We start from the raw sequence: 20,618 nt of genomic DNA on the forward strand, positions 1-20,618 counted from the left end.
AGAAGTGTGTTGTGGAGCCTAGGGACTTACCTGAAGTTAAGAGGCTATCAATTACAGTGTTGAGCATATATATTTTAAGTAAGTAGTCATAAATATTTGTTTATTGGTTGATTAATAATCTAATAGCACTTAAAATATTAGGTCTGGGAGAATTATTAGGGGAAAAACAATTAACATTTTATTATTATTCAGTGCAATTTTAACTGAATACCTACTAATTATTTTATTTTGATTAAAAGGGTCTGGCAGAAGGAAGAAGTTCCATGTGTCCCATCAGTTCAATTGGGGAATTCTTCAATTTGATCACTCCCTAGTCTACCCCTTTTTCTGTTACATGAGCAGGCTTCTGTTTTCTGAATATACTAAAAGTACTGCTTGGTTTTTTGGTCTGGATTGGTGATTTCAACCAATTGTTGAACCACTGGTGTGGAAATTCTATGCACCCAGAATAATTCACAGGCAACTCATCTGTAACTTAACATTTTTAGACAGTTGCCAGAGACATCAAAGCATTGTCACACAATTTGTGTGTAGCAGAGGCAGGGAATGAATCCAGGTAGTCTTGATTCCAAGACCACATATCTACTATGCCACCCTGCCTCTCATGGTACCTACCATTTAATAGACAAAAAATGTTATGGTTTCCTTCATCTTTATAATAAAATTTAGTTCCTAAACTATAAATTAGAAACTTTTACTGCTGGTTTTAATATAATACAATATGATAATGAAGCTTCAGGGTTGCACTATAGTGTATTTTTCTTTGTAGCAAGAAATAAAATCTAATTATACATGCTGACCAAAATATTGTTATCATTTAATGGAACAATCTTTTAAATAATATTTTTATTAATTTATGTTTTTAAAATCTAAACAGGTATTTTATTTATAGACAACACTAAGCAAATCTTACTCAGAGCTCAGAAAATCTTTGCTATTGTCTGTTAACTTCTGCAGAAAAGTTCTGCATTATTTCTTTCATAATTAGATAAAAATGAGAAAAATGTTTCGTTTAATTGCCAACTTATATTATCTCATTAATATTTTCCTGTTAGTTTTTTTCTCATTTCCTTTAACACTTTACTATGATTTTAGTTTCCATTTCTCTCCTTCCAAGCTATTCTTTTTTCCTTAGTAATTTATTATTCTTGATATGAGTTATAAACCTTATATGATAGACCAGTTTTAATTTTTACTTATTTTAGAATTCTCACATTTATTCTAATAATGTTTGCAGCAAATTACATGTTAAAATCTAATATGTTAAAACTGAGCTCTGCTTATTCTAAATACATTCAGTTTTGAAAAATATAATAAAACCTTACACATTTAAACTATTTCATGAAACCCAGTATAGCACCACACCCAAACTGATTTCCTTTTCTCATATGCTCTCTGTTGCCACCACCCAAGAGTAAAAAACGTTGGGTTTTTTTTTTTTTATCAAAAATTGGACTGTATCCTGACTTCTTCCCTACCTTCCACCTCCTACCTACCCTCTTGCTGTCCATCAGTTCCCTTTCAAATGCCTTGGCTTCAAGTAAATAACTAAACTCTAATGTGGGAGAACTTTTGGAGTTCAAGTTGCATATGACTGAGGTGTGTCTCAGTTGTAATTTCACATTACTCGTTTCTCTTGGCGCAGTTTTGAAGCACTAAAAAAATCCCTTCAGGATTCTCTTTTACCACTTCCAAGTTGAGTCCACAGACCCTTTCTCTAGGTCCTAATCCCTGGGGTTTCAGTTCTTTTGATTAGTCAACCCTGTTTCTCTTGTTCAGTTCCAGGTTTAGCTACCCTTTCTATCATCTCAGCTTATTTCCTCCCTTCCTTTGTCCCCCACCCTTCTTCCATCTCTTCTAATAGCCTACAGTGGTGGAAAAAGCACTGACATTAGAATACCAAGACCTGAATTTGAGTCCTGTTTTTCTAATTAATAATCGTGTGACCCCCTAGAGCTGGCACTTGAACAATGAAAATGGATTAAAAGCTTGTTATGTGTCAGGCACTGGGTATACAAATACAAAAGTAAGGCAATCCCTGCCTTAAAGGAGTTTACATTGTAGTAGGGAGAAACCTCATACATAGGGGAGTGGTAGCCAGAAAAAGCCAGGGAGATATGCACATTGCCATAATGTGGTCTTGGTGGATCGTGAAGCTGGGCTGAGGCTGACTAGATCTGATGGGCAATGTAACATACTTATCAATGTGGACACTGAAGACCCTAGATGGGGTTTCACAGTTGAGAGTATTAAGTTCCCCCATTGTGATCCTCAGAGTGCTGAGGATGTCAAATAAAATAATGTATATAAAAACACTTTGTAAATTGTGAAGTATATAGTATATACTATAAATTGTGAAGTATATAGTATATATAATATAGTAATAAGAAATCCTGTGTTCCTTTCTTATCTCTCCAACTTTTGATACCACTAGTGCTATCAAAAATATCCTATAGGGGTGGCTAGGTGGCACAGTGAATAGAACACCAGCCCTAGAGTCAGGAGGACCTGAGTTCAAATTCAGCCTCAGACACTTAACACTTACTAGCTGTGTGACCTTGAGCACGTCACTTAATCCTAATTGCCTTGCCTTCCCCCCTCCAAAAAAAAAAAACAAAAAAAAAGATCCTATAATATTCTATAGGTCATTTTCCCTATGATCATAGGATTCAGAGCTAGAAGGTATTCTTAGAGATCTTAATCCAACCCCCTCATTCTACAAATAAGGAAACTGAGGCCCATAGAAAGGTGATATAACTTGCCCCAACATCATAAAACTAAAAACTAGCAGAGTCAGGATTTGAATCCAGGTCCTTTAAACTCAAAGTCCAGTAACTTGTTCACTCTACCACAGGAAGCTGCCCACCCCTTCTCATTTTCTTTTATCATTCTTTCTTTAAATCATTTGTTCTGTCTGTATAGCTCCACCCCCGCTTCTCCAGAATCCTCCTTCTCCCCGCTAAAGGAATCCGCCACTGTTCATAACATTCCCATTCAAGAATTCATAATTTGCACTTGAGTGTTAAGCTTCCATTTACAATACTTGAAAATACTAAGATCTCACATTTTAATATGGAAATCCTTAGACAGCTGAGTCTATTCAAATCTAATTCGTTTATATGCAAAATATGCTTTTAAAGTGCTTGATAGTATTTTAAGACTATTCATATTAGTAATTTAAATGTGTCTCTGGGCAGCCTCGTTTCACATTAGTTTGTTTAGTAAGCTGTTCTTCATATAGTATTCAAAAATTAATTTCAGCCCAGCTGATGTCTACATTATCACCAATTCTAAATTAGTGTAGTCCAAGTTATTTATCATAGTTGAAAAAGCAGTCAAGCCTAACCAGGACTTTTTATATTATAGGAACATATGATCTTAGAGCTGGAAGGGACCTTAAAGGTCATCAGGTCCAAGCTCCTTATTTCACAGGTGAGGAAAATAAGACCCAGAGAGGTGGTAACTTGCCCCAGGTCATATTACCACTTAGTGGCAGAGCGGGGGCCTGGAACCCAGGTCCCTGGACCCCCAGCTAGGGGGTCTGTCCATTATTCAACTCAAGATACTTTTAGTGTGTTTTGCAAGATTAACATAAGAAATAGATATATTTTAACTATTTGAAGTAAAAATACATTACTATTTTATATGCAGAATTTCTCTTTAAGGCTATGTCTACTCGCTACCAAAACATCTAGTCAATTCAGTGAAAAAAAGTCAGTCAAAACTACCTCACTGCTGGCACTCCCTGGAAAGTTAGCTTCGCTTGTAAGAGGAAAGAACCCCAGAACCCTGAGTGCTGCTGATCAGGTGGTCAGACTAAAGTAAAACAGACAGTAGGTACTATACAACTCAGATGTCTCATAGTCAACAACCATTAAGGTAATGTCCTGGAAAAAAAAACACACACACACACACACACAAAAATTGTGGAAGTATCTGTCTTCCTGAATTAACTGAATTTTAAGGGCCAGGTCCTCCATAGATCACAATTCCTTAATTTGTATTTATCCCCGAAGGAGGGAGGTTTGTGGTATGTTTTCTGTTTTAGCACAGTACTTGCATTTTATGACATTTTAAGCATTGGAATTAGTAAGCTTAATTTTTAAAGTTATGTATCCTGTAAATACCATTTGTGATTTTAAAAGGTTTGCTGCATTCTTAAGTGTTATTTGTATTATGTCCTTGGGCCAATATTTTTCCTCAAGGACTATATCTCTAATGTTATGATGTAAGGGAATAAAAAAATATAAACAATGAGCAGAAGTTAACTTTATAGCTGACTTGTCCATTGTACCTTTTCCACAAAGTAAGGCATATGTGTAATATTTTCTAAAAATGCAGGCTTTTAATTTTATGTTTATACTCTGCTTATCAAAGTGTATCCCAAGAGTAAGCAAGCATTTTGGGTAGAAGGTCACGTCATAAGTTTTGCTGAATTTGGTTGGGGAAATACAGTCAGGAAACATTTGTTGAGTGCTCAGGTACTATGGGGGAGTGACAAAGACTTAACTGTTACCAAGCAGCTTACAATATATTGGGAGACTGGACAAACACCTATAAATATAAATGAGAAATAAAGAAACAGAGACTTTGTATCTGTTAATGGCATTTAATTCTTTGTTTTGTATCATTACAATTTTTGTATTTGTCTTATTCTCCCTACTAGATTATAAGTTCTTCAAGCACAGGGAGTATGTTTTCATCTTTTTATTTCACCAAAAACACCTAGCATAGTGTCTTGTACATAATAGACACTCAGTAAATACTTATGTTGTTGAATGCCTAAAACATGTAAAGGTATTAAAATACATATGCCTGTGCACAGGATCATAGATGACAGGTGGAGGGGAACTTTGAGGTCATCTAGCTCTTAGGTAACCTCCGAAACAAGGTCCATAGAGGTAGAGAGATTTGCCCACTAGCCCATTGCTATGTAACTCTCAAGGTATCAGTGGTACTAGTGAAAGAGTTGTTTTCCTCTCAGGTTGAACCCAGAAACCTGAGTCATTCAGTTCCATTGGACAGCTTTATGCCTTCTCATTCGCCAAATATATCAAATGTAACAAAAGTAAATTTGTATTAATAATACATAGATAGGGTATGACCCTGGTCAAGTAACTTAACCTCCTAGTCAACTCCCTAAGGTGCAAATCAGTTGCTGTTCAACATCAGTGGAAGGAATTTCCTTACTTTCCCTACACAGGTTTGGGCAAAAAGAATTTGTAAAAGTAGGAATATCAAAATACCATCCTTTAGCCCATAATGGCTTCTCTATCACAGTTCCCAGAAGAGAATTGCATTCTCACAGAGGCATACTTCTGCAATGTGCTCTGATATATCATTAACTTTCAACAGTATTCCATCACCTTTTACCATTCTCCTGGGTTGGTGATCCCTATATGTAAACCACTAGTGTCTAGACTCCCATAGCCTGACACTCTTCATATTGACTAGTGAAGGCTTAGGAGTTTCTCTCCTAATCTAGCCAGTAATTACAGCTGTTTAAGCTAAGTGCATTGCTTTTGGAATAACATGCTGGTTCAAGGAGCTTCTGCTCTTAGGACTATTATATCTTTGCAACTCAGTCATCTCTGGATGGGCAGCATAAATTATCTTCCAGGAATAGATCCTTTATTTTTCTATCAGAGTAATAGACCTTTCTCTTTTGAAGCTTATTTCTCTTCTTAAAGTCAGTCGGTGACTAGAGTTGGATGGTGTATTCCTAATTTACTCTTAGCACTCACCTTAGGATTATTTCCAAAGAATTATAGCCTACTTGGGCAGAGGTTTGGTAAGCCATTGAAACTGTTCCCTCAATAAGCATTGGAAACAAGTTATAAAATATTCTGTGACTATCACTAACATGCTTAGATTGCTACTCCATTTCCCAGGTAGAACTACATTCATGTAATATTCCTATTGATTCAGAAGGCCACAGATCTAATTTTTACACTACTCATGAGAGCTTATCCTTCTGTATTTAGGGTTACAATATACATCATTAAATGTAGGTCCTTGGGAAGTATATCAATAAAGTAATAAGACTGATTTTTAAGAAATCACAAATCCACAGAGGGATCATTTTATTTCAGGGAGGGGAAGAAACAAGAATGGGGGGAAAATCACTACCATGTCTTTATATAATATTCATAAAAATGAACTACATAAATATGGAGGGTATCATTAATGAAGATGTGAGAGGGATACTGGTAGGCTTTCACAAATTATTCTCTACAGTAGGCTATATATTGACTGAAAGGTGCGAAGCATACAAGAACCCACTGTTCTTACTAGCTGTGTGATCTGGGGCAACTTACTTAACCCTGATTGCCTTGAAAAAACAAAACAAAAAAGAGCTCACTGTTATTTATTATTAGGTGAATATCTTTCTCCATTCCCCTCCCCATGCCCTACCCCCAAAATATTTTGGTAGAGCAAAAGGTTCTCTTGCAAAAAGGATTCTTTCATGAATATGTGAAAATCATGTGAGATTCTTTGATAAAATGCAATTCAGTTGAGCATATATTAAGCACCTACCATTCACAAAGCACAAAGGTGCTTGGAATATGAGGACCAAACGCAAAACAGTCCCTACCCTCAAGGAGCTTACACTATACAAAAGGATAAAGCATGTACACAGATAAGCATAAACAAAATAATGCAAAATAATTTCAGTGGAAGGAGAAGACTAACTACTTGGGGGAGAATGGGTCCAAGAAAGGCTTCAGGTAGGTGAAGAGATCTAGGGATTCCAAGAGATGCAACTGAAGAGAGAGAACATTCCAGGCCTAGGGAATGACAGAGGCTGGAACGTAAAGTACATGATGGTGAGTAATGTGAAATAAATCTGGAAATAGAGGGTGGAATAGGGTTGTAAACGGCTTTAAATGCCAAATACAGGAGTTTGTACTTGGTCTTGGAGGCAGAAAAGAACCACTGGAGCTTCTTGAGCAGGGCATTTGGCAACTATGTTTGTGATGGATTAGGAAAGAGAAAGCAGACCAATTAAGTTATTGCAGTAGCCTGGGCCCGAAGAAATGGGGGCCTGACCTATGAATTGTGGCCAAGTGAGTGTAGAAATGGAATGAAAGAGAGATGTGGAAATAGAATTAGGAAGACTTGGTCGTTGATTAGTTATGTTGGGTGATTCGAAAGGGAAAAGTTAATGATAATGATTTCAAGGGTGCAAACCTTGGTTGCTAGAAGGATGTTAGTAAAATCAACAGATATAGGGAAGTTAGAAGGAAGGATGGATTTAGAGAGAAAGATAAGTTCTGTTTTGTACTTGTTAAGTTTGAGATCCCTGTGGGGCACCAGGATAGAGATGTCTGGCTGGCAGGTGGTGATGTGGGACCAGAGAATTAAGGAGAAAGAAGGACAATGAATGTGTAGATTTGTGAGTTTTCTCCATAGAAGTGGTCACTGAACCCATGGGAGCTGATGAGATCACCTAAAGCAAGGATTCTTAGCATTTTTTGTGTGATGAACACCTTTGGCAACCTCATGAAGCCTGTGACTTCACCTCTTAGTATTTTTTTTTTTTTGCCTTTTGGAGGGCAGTTGGGGTTAAGTAACTTGCCCAAGGTTACATGGCTAGTTTTGTTTTTGGTGTGGGTGTTAAGTGTCTGAGGCCGGAACCGAACTCAGGTCCTCCTGACTCCGAGCCAGCGCTTTACTCACTGTGCCACCTAGCCGCCCCTTTTCTTTAAACACATAAAATAGAAGATATAGAATTATAAAGAAAACAAAAGATTAGTGAAAAATAAAGGTATAATTTTTTTGCATCCAGGTTTGCCAACCCCCTGAGATATAGCCATAGATCCCTTGGAGGTCCCTAGGTTAAGAACCTCTGACCTAATTAGAAAAAAAATCCAAGACAGAGAGAGCCCTAGGTATACTAGGAGGTAAGACATAGAAGATAATCTAGCAAAGGAAATTGTGTCAAACAAATAACAGGGTCAGAAGAAAAATAGCGTCACAAAAACCCTAGGAACAGAGAGTATCCAGGAAGAAGAGGAGTTGTTAGCTATGCCAAAAGCAGCAGAGTGATCAAGAAAGATGAGTACTGGGAAAAGGCCACTGGCAATTATGAGATCATTAGTAACCTTGGAAAACTGTTTCAGTTACATAGTGGATTCATAAACTAGATTACAAGTGGTTGAGAAGCATATGGGAGGCAAGCAGGTAGAGGTTTGAATGTGGTAAAGAGGAGAGATAAAGGATGACATCTTGAGGGCATGTCTTAGTGAGATGAAGATGAAATGAAAATAAGAGTTTTAATATGGGGGAGATCTGGTCAGGTTTGTTGGCAATGGGAAAGGATCCACTAAGCAAAGAAATTGAAGATTAAGAAGAGAAGAATAATCAAAGGGCAATAGAACTCTGTTCAGTGGCCCTCTGCTTATTAACCTCAGATGAGGCATGAAACAGTTGTGCTCACCATTGTCATTCACCATGTTAATGGAGGATTCTTGTTCAAGGTCCAAATGGGAAGAAAGATAAATTCCCTATGATGGAAAAGTCCTCTAGATGCTTCTGTTTGCAAATGCTATTGTGCTTACCCCATTCAGTGCAACATCACAGGGTCCCCTCAGTGAGATCCATGAATACTCAAAGGGGCTGGTGAGACAATGTAAAAAAAAATTAATTTTTAAAATCCATTGTTTAGTCTATAACTTAGAGTTGTTCTCCCAGGGATGCTATAATGATCAGTAATCTTGGAACACCACAATCTTCAAGGTATCAAAGTAAGCGAGGGGTTAAGGTGGTGACCCAAAAGGACATACAGAGATGGCTTTTGGGTACAAGTAGGCTGCAGCATATTTCCAGTGATGACTCACACTTTAAAAGTGGTATATAAGGAATGTAACTGAGGAAATGTAGATAGACTAAAAGATAGGCTTATGATCTAGCAAGAGTGAGGAAGAGTAGATAACTTGAGTGCTCCATTGGTACCCACATAACATAAATAAAAAGACCCAGAAAAAGGTCACCTGCACATTGGTAGCTGTCACTAGCCATTCCCTGAGGTTTGTAGAACACCAGCCTCCTTTTCCCTTGCTGATAGAGTAGGATTTCCTCTAGCTCTCCCTTACACCCCCCCCCAATCTCTTTTTCAGTCCTTTTGACCATGTCAATGAATTTTTCCTATCCTACTTCTCTCCCCCTGGTCCCCCAAAATGAAGACCATAGTATATGATTAGGCAAGATGACTGCACTGAAAGCATTGGCTTTGTGTTGTAGATCTGAAGAATGTAGACTTTTATATCTCCTATCCATCCCAAATTCAGACAACTATGCCACTGGGGAGGCATCTTGTAGGATGGGGTCAAACCAGTGACCCCTTTTTTTGTGGAGGGGGAAGGCAGGGCAGTTGGGGTTAAGTAAGACTTGCCCAAGGTCACAGGCTAGTAAGTGTTAAGTGTCTGAGCCCTGACTCCAGGGCTGGTACTCTATTCACTGCTCCACCTAGTCACCCCGACCCGTTTTCTTTGGTCTGTGCCTGTCAGTATATAACAAGGTAGCAATTAAGAACTGGAAGGAACCCCTGGAGATCACACAGTCCAATCCATCATTTTGCAGTTAAGGACTCTTGAGACCCAAAAAGGGAAAGGCATTTGTCCATGGTTGCATAGAATATGAAAGAGCCAGATTCAATTTCAAGTCTTAGGATGCCAAATCCAGCCATGTTCTTTCCATCATATGTGTGTGTGTTTCCATATATACTTTATACTATTATATTTATACATATATACTATACTTTCATATGCATCTAATAACATCAAGGGTTGGCTCCACTGAGGGGCATTTCTTCAAATTTTACCATATATAGACAAAACAGATTAAATGAAGAGCCTTTGCCCTTATCTTCAACCTCCAGCCTTCTAATTTCATGGGGCTTCAGCTGCTGGTTTCCACCTTGACTCAGAGTTAATGGAAATCTTTCCCCCAAGTATAGACCTTGTCTCGGGTAATTAGCAAGGCTAGGTCAGTGTTACAAATTTCAGTGGGGTGCTGCTTGTTTATGCTCAGCTTTAATGCACCTTCACCAAATATTGCTCAGCTGAATTCAGTATTAAGAGCAAAGGAGAGGACCCAAAATCATGAGAAATTTTAGAAACCAGAAATCCTTTACCCTTCCTTTTCATAGAGGAGGTGGAACCTGAGCTGGACCTTGAGGGAAAGGAGGCATTTCAATTATGAGAGATGGGGAGAAGGGAATCCATTTTAGTTATGGAATCTCCTCTCCCAGTGCTTTTGCTCTCATTGGGAGAACAACAGAGAGGACAAAAACAGATTCTAGTAGTTATCCAGCTGCGCTAGAATACAACATGAAGTAACGCTCAAAAAGTAGACTGGATCTAGAGCATTGAAGATTTTCCAGGACAAGGGGGTTAGTCTTTATTTGGTTAGCAGCAGGGAGCCACCAAAAGCTTTTGAACAGAGGAATCCTATAATATGTATGGTGAAGTACATAGATTACCTAGGTTTCACTTTGGAGAATCAACAGGGAGGCATGACACTAGCAACACAGGGGTAAAGTAAGAGACTTTTACAGTAATGGTCTGTTGAAAGGTAATAAGAGCCAGAAATAGGGTGGTTGCAGTGGGTTTAAAAAAGTGGAAATGAATACAAGAGACATTGTGGAGGTAAGTCAACTGAAATTGGCAAGTGATTAAATTTGGGGGAAAGGATGAGTCATAACTCCAAGGCTTAAAGTCAAGGTGGTTCAGAGGATGGTGGTACCAGCAACACGCTGGAAAGTTAGGGAAGGGAGGGCTTTTAGGGGAAGATGATGTTCAGTTTTTGACACATGAAATGTAAGATCCCTATAGGACATCGGAGTGGTGATAGCTATTTGGCAGACACTTATAAATATGGAACCAAAATTCTGGAGAAAAGTCAGACCTGGAAAAATGTAAATTTGGAAATCATCTTTGTAGTGGTGCTAATTGAAGCCTTGGACCCCGAGAAAAAGACAGGTTTTGGGAGAAGGCACACACAGTCTTAGGGATATTTAGGGTATGGGAGGAGGTTGAGTCAGCAAAGGAGACGCACAAAAGAAGCTTTTAGAGAGGGGAAGAACTCTAATAGTCTATTGTCAAGGATGATGACGAACAAGTATAAGAGATTAGCACTAGTGTTAGACCCAGCTGATAGAGGTTAAGGAGAATGAGGACCGAAGAAGTGGATTCATCAATAAAGAGGTCATTAGAGACCTTTGAGAGAGAGAGAGAAAGCAGTTTTATTAGGGTGACAAGAGGCTAAAGGATATAGGAGTGGATGAGGAAGTGAAGAAATGTAGGAACAGTTCTTTTGGGAAGTTTAAGAGGGAAAGAAGATAGCTTGAAGCAAAAGTTTGGAGGTTTTGTTTTTTGTTTTAGGAAATGGGCAACTTCAGAATCGAAGGTGCCTCAAATGCCAGCCCTTCCAGGTGATAGCTGAGCACAAAGGTCCTCTGGCCTGTCATTTATGCTGTAGCCTATAAGTGATCATCCAGTCTTCTCTTCAAGACCTTCAGTGAAGGGGAACCTCCAGATCCAGAGTAGCTGATTCCACTTGTTGGATGGTTCTAATTGTTAAGAAATTTCTATACATCGAGGCTAAATTTACCACTTGGCAGCTTCTTACTGTTGCTTCTAGTTTTGTCCTTTAGGGCAAAGCACGACCAAGTGAATCCCTCTTTAACATAGGCGCTCTTCAAACGCTTGAACCCCCACCCCAGGTCTGCTCTTCTTCAGGGGAAACAACCTCATTTCTTCAGCTGATCCTTGTATGACATATCACAACCCTGAATCATCCTTGTGTGTCTACATATAGGTCTCCCATCCTGTGTTTGTGATGTTGATTTTTCTAGCCTAAGTATAAGACTCTACATTTATCCTTATTAAATTTCATCTTCTTAGATTTGTCCCAGTGTTCTGACTTACCAAAGTCTTTTTGGATACTGATTCTGTCATCTCCCTCTGAGCTTTGTATTATCTGCAAGTTTGATTAGCATGTTATCAATGCTTTTGTCCAAGTCATTGATAAAAATATTAAATAGCCCAGGGCCAGGCACAAGTCCCTGAAGCATGCCTCTATGCCTCCACAGACTTCCTATCTGACCAGTAATAACTGCTCTTTTAGTCTGATCATTCAATTTTTAATTCTCCCAACACTACTGTCATCCAGCCCCACAATTTTCCATCTTTTCCACGAGAATGAAGCATTCTCTTCATCTGCTCACTTCCTAGTAAAACAATGGAAATGAAATTGCTGTTGGCACAAGAGAAGGGTCTTGCCAGGAGAAAGAGGTTGAGGATTTTGAAAGCAATAAGATATGAGCAAAAGTATTATCAAGCACAAATGCAAGCCAGATTGAGGTCAAATAGAAAAAATTTGCAGTGACCTAGTTAACTAGTTTCATTATTTCCTCCAACATTATTCAGGCTGTCAGAAGTAATGAGCTTCACCCTCAGAGTCCACATGATATACCAAAAGTGACTTTCAAAAGTCACCACTTTAAACTCCTGTCCAGTCTATGACCACATAACCTGAAACTTGTTCAGTCTCATCTAATCTAAACTAAGTATATTGGTCCTAATTTTTACTTGAATGAGAGACTTTCTGGAAATATCAAATGTTACAGGTGTTTGAGACCTACCAAGAATACCTGAGCTAGGGCTTCTCTATCAGACCATTTGGACAACATATGCCCCTATTGTAGGCTATTGGTGTATACAATTAACACTTTGGAAATAAGGGCACTTTGTCTTGGCAGAAAGTCCTTTATATTGAACTAGAACCAAGGGAAATCAAACTATCCCTAAAGCTATCAGAGACATCCTGATAAAGAAAGGTAATCATCTTGTTTGGCAACCAGCTGGCTACTTTGTTAGCAAACAAGAAGGCATTATTTTATTATTCAGCAAGTTAGACCATTATCCCAGATGTTGTATATTGAAAAATTATTCCTGGGCCTGAGCATCACATTTAGGAGAAGACACCACTGGGAGTAGATTTCTTGAGCTATTTTTCTACGCATTTGCATGAATGGTCTCTAAACCAAATTTTTGTAGACAGTATTTGCCTGAAATGGTGAATATTGGACAAAGTCCTCTATCCTCTTAGAGCAACTAATAGCCATCCTTCATTGCTTAGAAACGTTCCTTTGGAAAATATCACCTAGAACATGTTTCACCTTAACAAACCTTGGATTGTTAAGTATATCTTCTACCACCCTGCAGTCCTGTTGAGAACCACATTCTTTATCTAGGCTTTAGGACCTGGTAGTATTTGATTCCTAAGACATAGAAGAAGTCAGGTAAAGAGTCTCTCAAAATCTTCCTGTTTTCCCATGTTACCAACCACCAAAAATACATGGATGAAAAATGGAATCATTGTTCTATTGCAGCTGTGGCATCCAGTCCTAAGATGATCAAGTACCTATCAAACTGGATCATCTGACTGAAAGGCTTTGTTTCTCAAGGTTCATTCCATGGACACTTCTTCCTTTCCCTTCCCTTATTTGAAATGCCTACCAGTTATTCTCTGATAAATTCTCACTTCTTAAAGGAGTGCTTATATCAAGAACCTCTATCAGATCCCATTCTTTCTTCAAAGTAACATGGTCCCTTACCTTCTCAAAACACTGTCTTGGGAGAATTTTCCTAATGCTGGGCACTTCTCCCAGAAAGGACAGTACACTAAGCTCTGTGACATGACCTCCCCATCCACTGTAAGTCTAACAGTAATTAATCTTGGTCTTTCCCCATTTTCATTCAGAGTGCTTGGAATTCCCTTCTTTCACACTCCCATCTTCATCACCACCTATTGAAATCTTTTAGGGCCTAACTCAGGTTGTCACTTATTCCATAAACCCTTCTCTGTTCTCCCAACATCACTGGTTGGCCCTTTACTTTTTGAACCTCTCCTTGAACCTTTCCTTACCCTAGTCTAATTTATATTAAAATTGGTTGTGTACATCTTATCTCCTCCATTAGTTTGTAAGTTCCTTAAGGTTGGGACTTATATCTTATTCATCTTTATATCTCCCACAATTCCTTGCTTAAATGTTTGTCCAGTTGGATCAAACTAATTACTATTGGTGCTAAGAAATAAGATAAATTGTTGAATATCTTACTTCATCATATATATTTATATTTCATATATAATTCATATATTTACTTGACTATTTCTGAAGAACTCATTAAGAGTTCATTAGTATAATACTTCTTACACTTATGCCATTTGAATTTCTTTCACATCTCTTTAGATGTCTTCATAAATTGCAGTGACCAAAAATATTTATCACATGATGATGGATCACCATTTGATGATGAGTTTCCATGGACTTAGATAGACTGAGCCTTGTAAGAGAAAGGCACAATCTGTCAGGCCCTTACTCAAAGCCCCTACTTCCAGTTTAGACAAGACCTACCAGAGTTTGAGCTCTGCTGTCATAGTTTTTTAGAACCCAGGGTAACTTCTCTGCCAAGATGAGGGCATCAGAGTAAGGTTTTAGTGAAAGGCCATGCATTTAATGTCATAAGAAATTTATGTCATACTGAATATATTCTTGATAAGAAATGTCTTCTATAATAATTTAACCCTTCACAGAGAATTAACAAATATATGACATGGGCCATTCAGTTCCTTTTGTTTTATTCTGAATTCAGTTGTCTATTGCTTTTGATAATTTTCCGTAACTATTCTGGCAAAGATCTCTCTTCCCTTTAATCCAACTTCACTTTTTATTTGAAGAGAGCATATGGTAAAAGTTTACGTAGCCAGTTTCTTAGTTTTACTTCATTTGTGTCCTGAATAGAGCCTGTGTTATGAAAGTCACCTAGCCTACAAAAAGACTTCTTATAGTTTAAAAACGTGGCATGTCTCAAACAGGTGTGTGTTGTTTTTCCTGCCTACCATGAACTGATGTTTTTATAACATCAGTCAAAGCAAGGTGCACCCTCCCTTGTAAGCAGAAGCTGACTTAGACTTTATCCCAGCTGACAGGATTTCAGTCTTGGTAATAAAACAAAAAAGCATTTCAAGGCTTCGCTAGCAGAAAAACATCAGCCATGTCCAAAATGCTACTTTGGAATTTTTACTTTATCTGAATGTTGGGGAGTTGTCAGGATAGCTACATTCCATGGGGCCCCACACACCAACCAGAGCTTTGAATAGAATGTTCACAGCTGGCTATAAAGGCAGAAATGTCTATGCAAACAATAATTCCTCACATTTACATTGAGTTTTACAGTTTTCAAAACATTTTCACGTGACCTCATTTCATGGACTCCAAAATGTTCCCATGAAGGAGGCAAGGGAGATGATGTTGTTCCCATTTTGCAGACGAAGAAACAGGTTAGGAGGCATAACTTGTCAAAAATCACGAATAAGACTAATAAGTGACAAAACCTGGGACCTGAATCTAGGTCTCTAAGACCCCTTCCTGTTCAGTGTTCTTGCTAACTCAGAAGGTAGCTTTCTCCAGCTAAGTGTATGCCTCTAATGCCCTTACCAGGAAGATTTCCCTGCTAAAAAATTTCAATGCTAGGTTATTTTTTAAACCATTATTGGAAGGTCAGCTATTCAGATATAGTTATCTTCAAAACCTTGGTGACAGAAACTATGTATTTTCAAGTCAAAATATTCCATAAATTGAATTTTTAATATTTTTAAATTTAGGATGTAGAGGGAGATAAAACTGTAGAATTTTATTTCAGGCAGAACTGAAGGGACCTATGAGATCACCTACTCCAGCCTCCTTATTTTACACAAAAGGACCCTGAGGCTCAGACAGGGTTATATGACTTGCCCAAAACTAAACAGCTAACAGCAAAGCTAGGACTGTAACCTAGAAGATTGAATGGGAATTTTTATAACTTATCAGTTCAACCTGCCTCTAGGAAACACTCTTCATTTGTATTATGTTGACATGAATTTAACAGTCTGCTTTATTAATCAAACAAAATGAAGCCAAGCCAATAACAACTGTTGAACGTCCTTTTTCTTTACTTCCCTTAGATAGCTTGCTTTTCCTGAAGGAAAAGTTTCTTGCTTAAAAAAAAAAAAAGTATATACCACTTTATCCATACCTAGAAATAATAGTTTCTAATGGATTGAAAGTTTAGGGGGGGCAAGGGATACATCTAAAATATTCATGCATAATTCAAGTCTTTTAAAAAAAGGTTTCTAGACTATATAAATTTCAACTCAATTCAACAATCATTTTATTTATTAGTCATTTTCTATGTGCCAGATACTTTGCTACATGCAGGAGATACAAGGACAAAAATGAAAACAGTTCCTGCCCATAAGGAACTTTTATTTTTGCATTGGTCTATGTGGAAAGTTAGGTGGATGATCCAAACTTTGTTTTTGCCTTCAAATTACCAGTACTAGGCTTTTTTTTTTTTACTTTTTTTTTTTACATTTATTTACTTTCAGTTTACAACATTCAGTTCCACAAGCTTTTAGTTCCAAATTTTGTCCCCCGCCTTCATCTCCCCACCCCCCATGGCAGCATACAATCCAATAGAGGTTCTACATATACCTTCACATTAAACACTAGTTAAGTTGTAAAGAAGAATTATAACCAATGGAGTGAACAACAAGGAAGGAGAAACAAAAGAGAGAGCAAGTGGTTTGCTTTCATCTGTATCCAGACTCTGTAATTCTTTCTCTGGATTTGGATATTTCTTTCCATCATGAGTCTTTTGGAGTTGGCTTATAACCTTGTGATGAACCCCTAGACTGGGCTCAGATACAGTGTGTCTGTAATTGTATGCAGTGTTCTCCTGGTTCTGCTCCCCTCTCTCAGCATCAGTTCACATAAGTCTCTCCAGGTTATTATGAAGTCCATCTGCTCATCATTTCTAATGCACAATAGTATTCCATTACATTCATATACCACAACTTGTTTAGCCATTCCCCAATTGAAGGACATCACCTTGATTTCCAGTTCTTTGCTACCACAAAAAGAGTTTCTATAAATATTTTTGTACATAAGGGGCCTTTTCCCATTTGTATGATCTCTTTGTATAATACAGCCCTAGAAGTGGTATTGCTGAATCAAAGGGTATGCACATTTTTATAGCCCTTTGGACATAATTCCAAATTGCTCTTCAGAATGGTTGGATCAGTTCACAACTCAACCAACAATGCATTTAGTGTTCCAACTTTCTCACATCTCCAGCATTTATCATTTTCCTGTTTTGTCATGTTAGCCAATCTCACCACTGAGATGTACTTAGGAGTTGTTTTGATTTGCATTTCTTTAATCAATAGTGATTTAGAGCATTTTTTCATATGATTATAGATATCTTTAATTTCAAATTACCAGTACTTTGAAGGGAGGTTGCTATTTTGGATTTGCAAGGCACAACTCTAGAGTTGAAATTGTAGCAAGAATGCAGAGAGTAGCCTATTTTCACCTTACCTCAGTGGGCTCCTACCCCCAATATTTAAAGACAGATAGCATTAAATATGGGAAGATAACTAGGTTAAAGACTAAGTTGGTATGCAATTCAGCTTACTAGCAATGCTACTAATGCTTAGCTATTTGAAATTTCTCAGAGATCTCAAAGTAGCTTAAAAAAAAAAAAGGTGGGGCAGTTAGGTGGCACAGTGAATAGAGCACTGGCCCTGGAGTCAGAAGGACCTGAGTTCAAATGCGGCCTCAGACACTTAATACAAAAATTAGCCGTGTGACCTTGGGCAAGTCACTTAACCCCAATTGCCCTATCTTCCCCCTCCAAAAAATAAAAAGGAAAAAAAAAAGGCTTGGGTTGGTTTTTATTACTACCTGTCTAAAATCTGAAGCTAAAGGAGTATGTGGAGTGGAAATGGGATAAAGGGAAGGGAAGGGAGATAGGAAACATGATTTTTTGTTGCTGTTACTGCTTTTGTACCAAATTAGTTCTACAGATGACAGTGAATACAGAGAAAGACAGAATATACTCAGAAACAAAAGGATCCTGAATGGGTTCCTTGTTCTTAGTAAGAATGAAACTTTTACAATAGAAAGAAAAAAGAATGTCACTCTCAGAAGTCTTTGGAATTGTCACAGTTAATTGTCAGAAAAAGAACTAGGCTTATAAATTGTTACTTAAGCTAGAAGAGACCCTGAAGATCATTGATTTTAGTCTCATTGTTTGACTGATGAGGAAATGAAGTCTAGAAAAGTGAAGTGAGTTGCCCAAAATGGCAATACTAGAACTACCATCTTCAGAACCCAGAAGCTTTCCTCTGCTAGAGAAAGTAGTTTGTTCTCATTAATAGGGGTATTATTTCTAAGAGATGGTTGCAGTAAGGTTGGTAGTATAGCTTTAATACTATTACAGATTCTGTCTGTTCTGTTCATCCTCATCTGAGGCCATCTAGTCCTGCCTTCTCAGTCACCTCCTTTTATAGCCAAGGAGACTTAAGTGCAGAGAGTTGAAACCCCTTACCTCCAGTCACACATGACTAGCAAAAGGCAAGACTAGAACCTAGAAAACCTGTCAGCATAAGGATGTGAGCTGGGACTTTTCAGAAGCAGATCTCTTTAAATTGAAATTTGAAACTGCCTCTACCCAGATTTGAAAGAATATGTTTAAGACCCATCTTGTCACATTTTCAGTTTGTTAGAGCTCCCCAGAGAATTTGTAGCCCTCAGAAATTGACTTCATAGTGAGAAAGAATGCCTATATCATGGAGAACTTGGTATAATGTAAGATATGTGGTACAGTTCTATGATTCTTGGTTTATGAAACAAGCGAATTTCTTTCCCCATGTTTTCAGATAGTGGCCAGAACTCTAGCTCCAGTAGCAAAGGTGAGCGTCTGAGTGCCAAATTACGATCATTACCTGGGACAAATGAACCTTATGAAAGTAGCACTAACAAAGAAATAGGTGAGTGCCATTGCTTTTATTAGTGGACTAGGGATAATGAAAAATGCCTTGGGGAACTGGCGTTCATTTTAAATGTGGTAGTGTTAAGAATTTTTTAATGGATGGGTGCTTATGAGGAAAAAATTGAGAAAATTGGGTGTCATGTTTCTATTCACTATGGGTTTCATAATTTTGATGATGACAAGAATTGGTTCATGTTTGTTTATTTCAATATAATCCTTGTGAAATAGTTAAATGTAATTTTATTCACAATAACATAGTCAATGAAATATCTGTTTTAACCATAGATGCCTCATATGTGGATCCACTGGGCCCACAAACCGAAAGACCAAAAACTGCAGCAAAAAAAAGGATTGATGAGGATGATTTTGCTGATGAAGAATTAGGAGATGACTTGCTTCCTGAATAATGTGTATTTAATGTTATTTCCTATAGCAGATGTGTCTCCTTACAAGAAAACATTTGTTAATTTTTTGATAAAATACTTTACATTTAATTTTATATACTGTCAAATTTTGGTGAAATTCAAAACTTAAATAAAACTGTTCCATAAATCAGTGAGCTTATTCATTAAGTCACATAGGGGCTGAAAGAGAAATGTTACTTCACTTTTCAAAATATCATTGATAAGGCCTTCATTAAGTTTAATTGCTAGGAGTTTGAAATTCAAAAAGCATTGAACATGTTGCCTGATGGGGATTGTAACTTTGTTAAGTCAATATTTTAGAGATTCTCACATTGAGGAGAGATGTGTTCAATATAAGGTTCACCACTGTGACCTGTAATTTCTTAAGAGTATCATAGAATTTTAGAGTCGAAAAAGACAGATAGAGATGTTTTGATCCAACCCTCTCATTCTGCACAAGAGGAAACAGCATGTGAGAGATGAAGTAATTTGCCATTATCATAGCTAATTAGAGACAGAGCTGGGATTTGAACAAAGGGCTTCTTTCCACTACACCCAAAGTGTCAGACTGGCTGCCAGCAGGCAGCATGTGGCCCATGACCCTCCTGAGTGAGGTCTGTACCAGAGTAAAATGTAATTGGGAGATATGTAACAACATAAATAAAAATATGGGAAAATACAGATATTAACTAAAAGTCGTAATTTTTAATATAGTTTTATTATAAAAATGAATAATTTATTACCTAGTTTACTAATTTTTGTTAGTATTGACTAGCATGGCTATGGTTAATCTTAAAAGAATAATTTCCCCTTTTCAAATACTAATTATTGGTAATTTTGAAGGAGGCAGGAGCTGAAAGATAGGAATGGGACGTGAGGAGGTAGTTTGTCCAACAATAATTTGATGATCTTGCTAGGAGGAAGCTCAGAGAGGGATGGGGGAGATATGATTGATGGGAGGGAGGTCCAGCTTGTCACATAGAGCAGAAATCAGAGAAAAGTTTGAGGCACATGGAAGGCAGAATTCAGAACCTTACATACAAACACACAGGCAAAATAGCCAAACAGCCCTAGGAGTGTTGCACTTCACAGGTAAGCTGCTGTCTTTGCTAATTGAGATCTGTTTTCAGTGAAAGATGAAGAAAACCGTTAATATAAAGAACTTTGGGATGTTTCTAGTATATGAAGGGCTCTTAGTAAAAAGTAGAAATGACAATCTTCCTTTGCTTGGTAGCTATTAAGTTTGCACTGTAGATTTTATATTTTCATTTGACTAAAGTGCCCTGTGGCACATTCTACACTTGCTGTCCCTCCATTTCTGTGCATCAGGACT

General features: G+C 37.7%; 1 protein-coding gene across 6 annotated transcripts in view; it reads left to right on the forward strand.

The window, feature by feature from the left end:
• Positions 1-19,433, forward strand: part of IFT88 (intraflagellar transport 88) — a 115,651-nt gene extending 96,218 nt beyond the window's left edge. For 5 of the 6 annotated variants that reach the window (XM_069080581.1, XM_069080578.1, XM_069080577.1 and 2 more), the window contains 2 exons: positions 18,769-18,879; positions 19,167-19,433. In XM_069080581.1, coding sequence (XP_068936682.1) covers positions 18,769-18,879; positions 19,167-19,288 — 233 coding nt within the window. In that variant the 3' untranslated portion in view covers positions 19,289-19,433. Of the gene's footprint in view, positions 1-18,768; positions 18,884-19,166 lie in introns of all 6 variants that reach the window. The other variant, XM_069080582.1, reaches the window with a different exon arrangement.
• Positions 19,434-20,618: the final 1,185 nt, after the last annotated feature.

This window comes from Petaurus breviceps, unplaced genomic scaffold (genome assembly GCF_028583685.1).
Source record: "Petaurus breviceps papuanus isolate PSGF00001 unplaced genomic scaffold, PetGlider_PUasm1.0 91133, whole genome shotgun sequence".
NCBI lineage: Eukaryota > Metazoa > Chordata > Mammalia > Diprotodontia > Petauridae > Petaurus > Petaurus breviceps.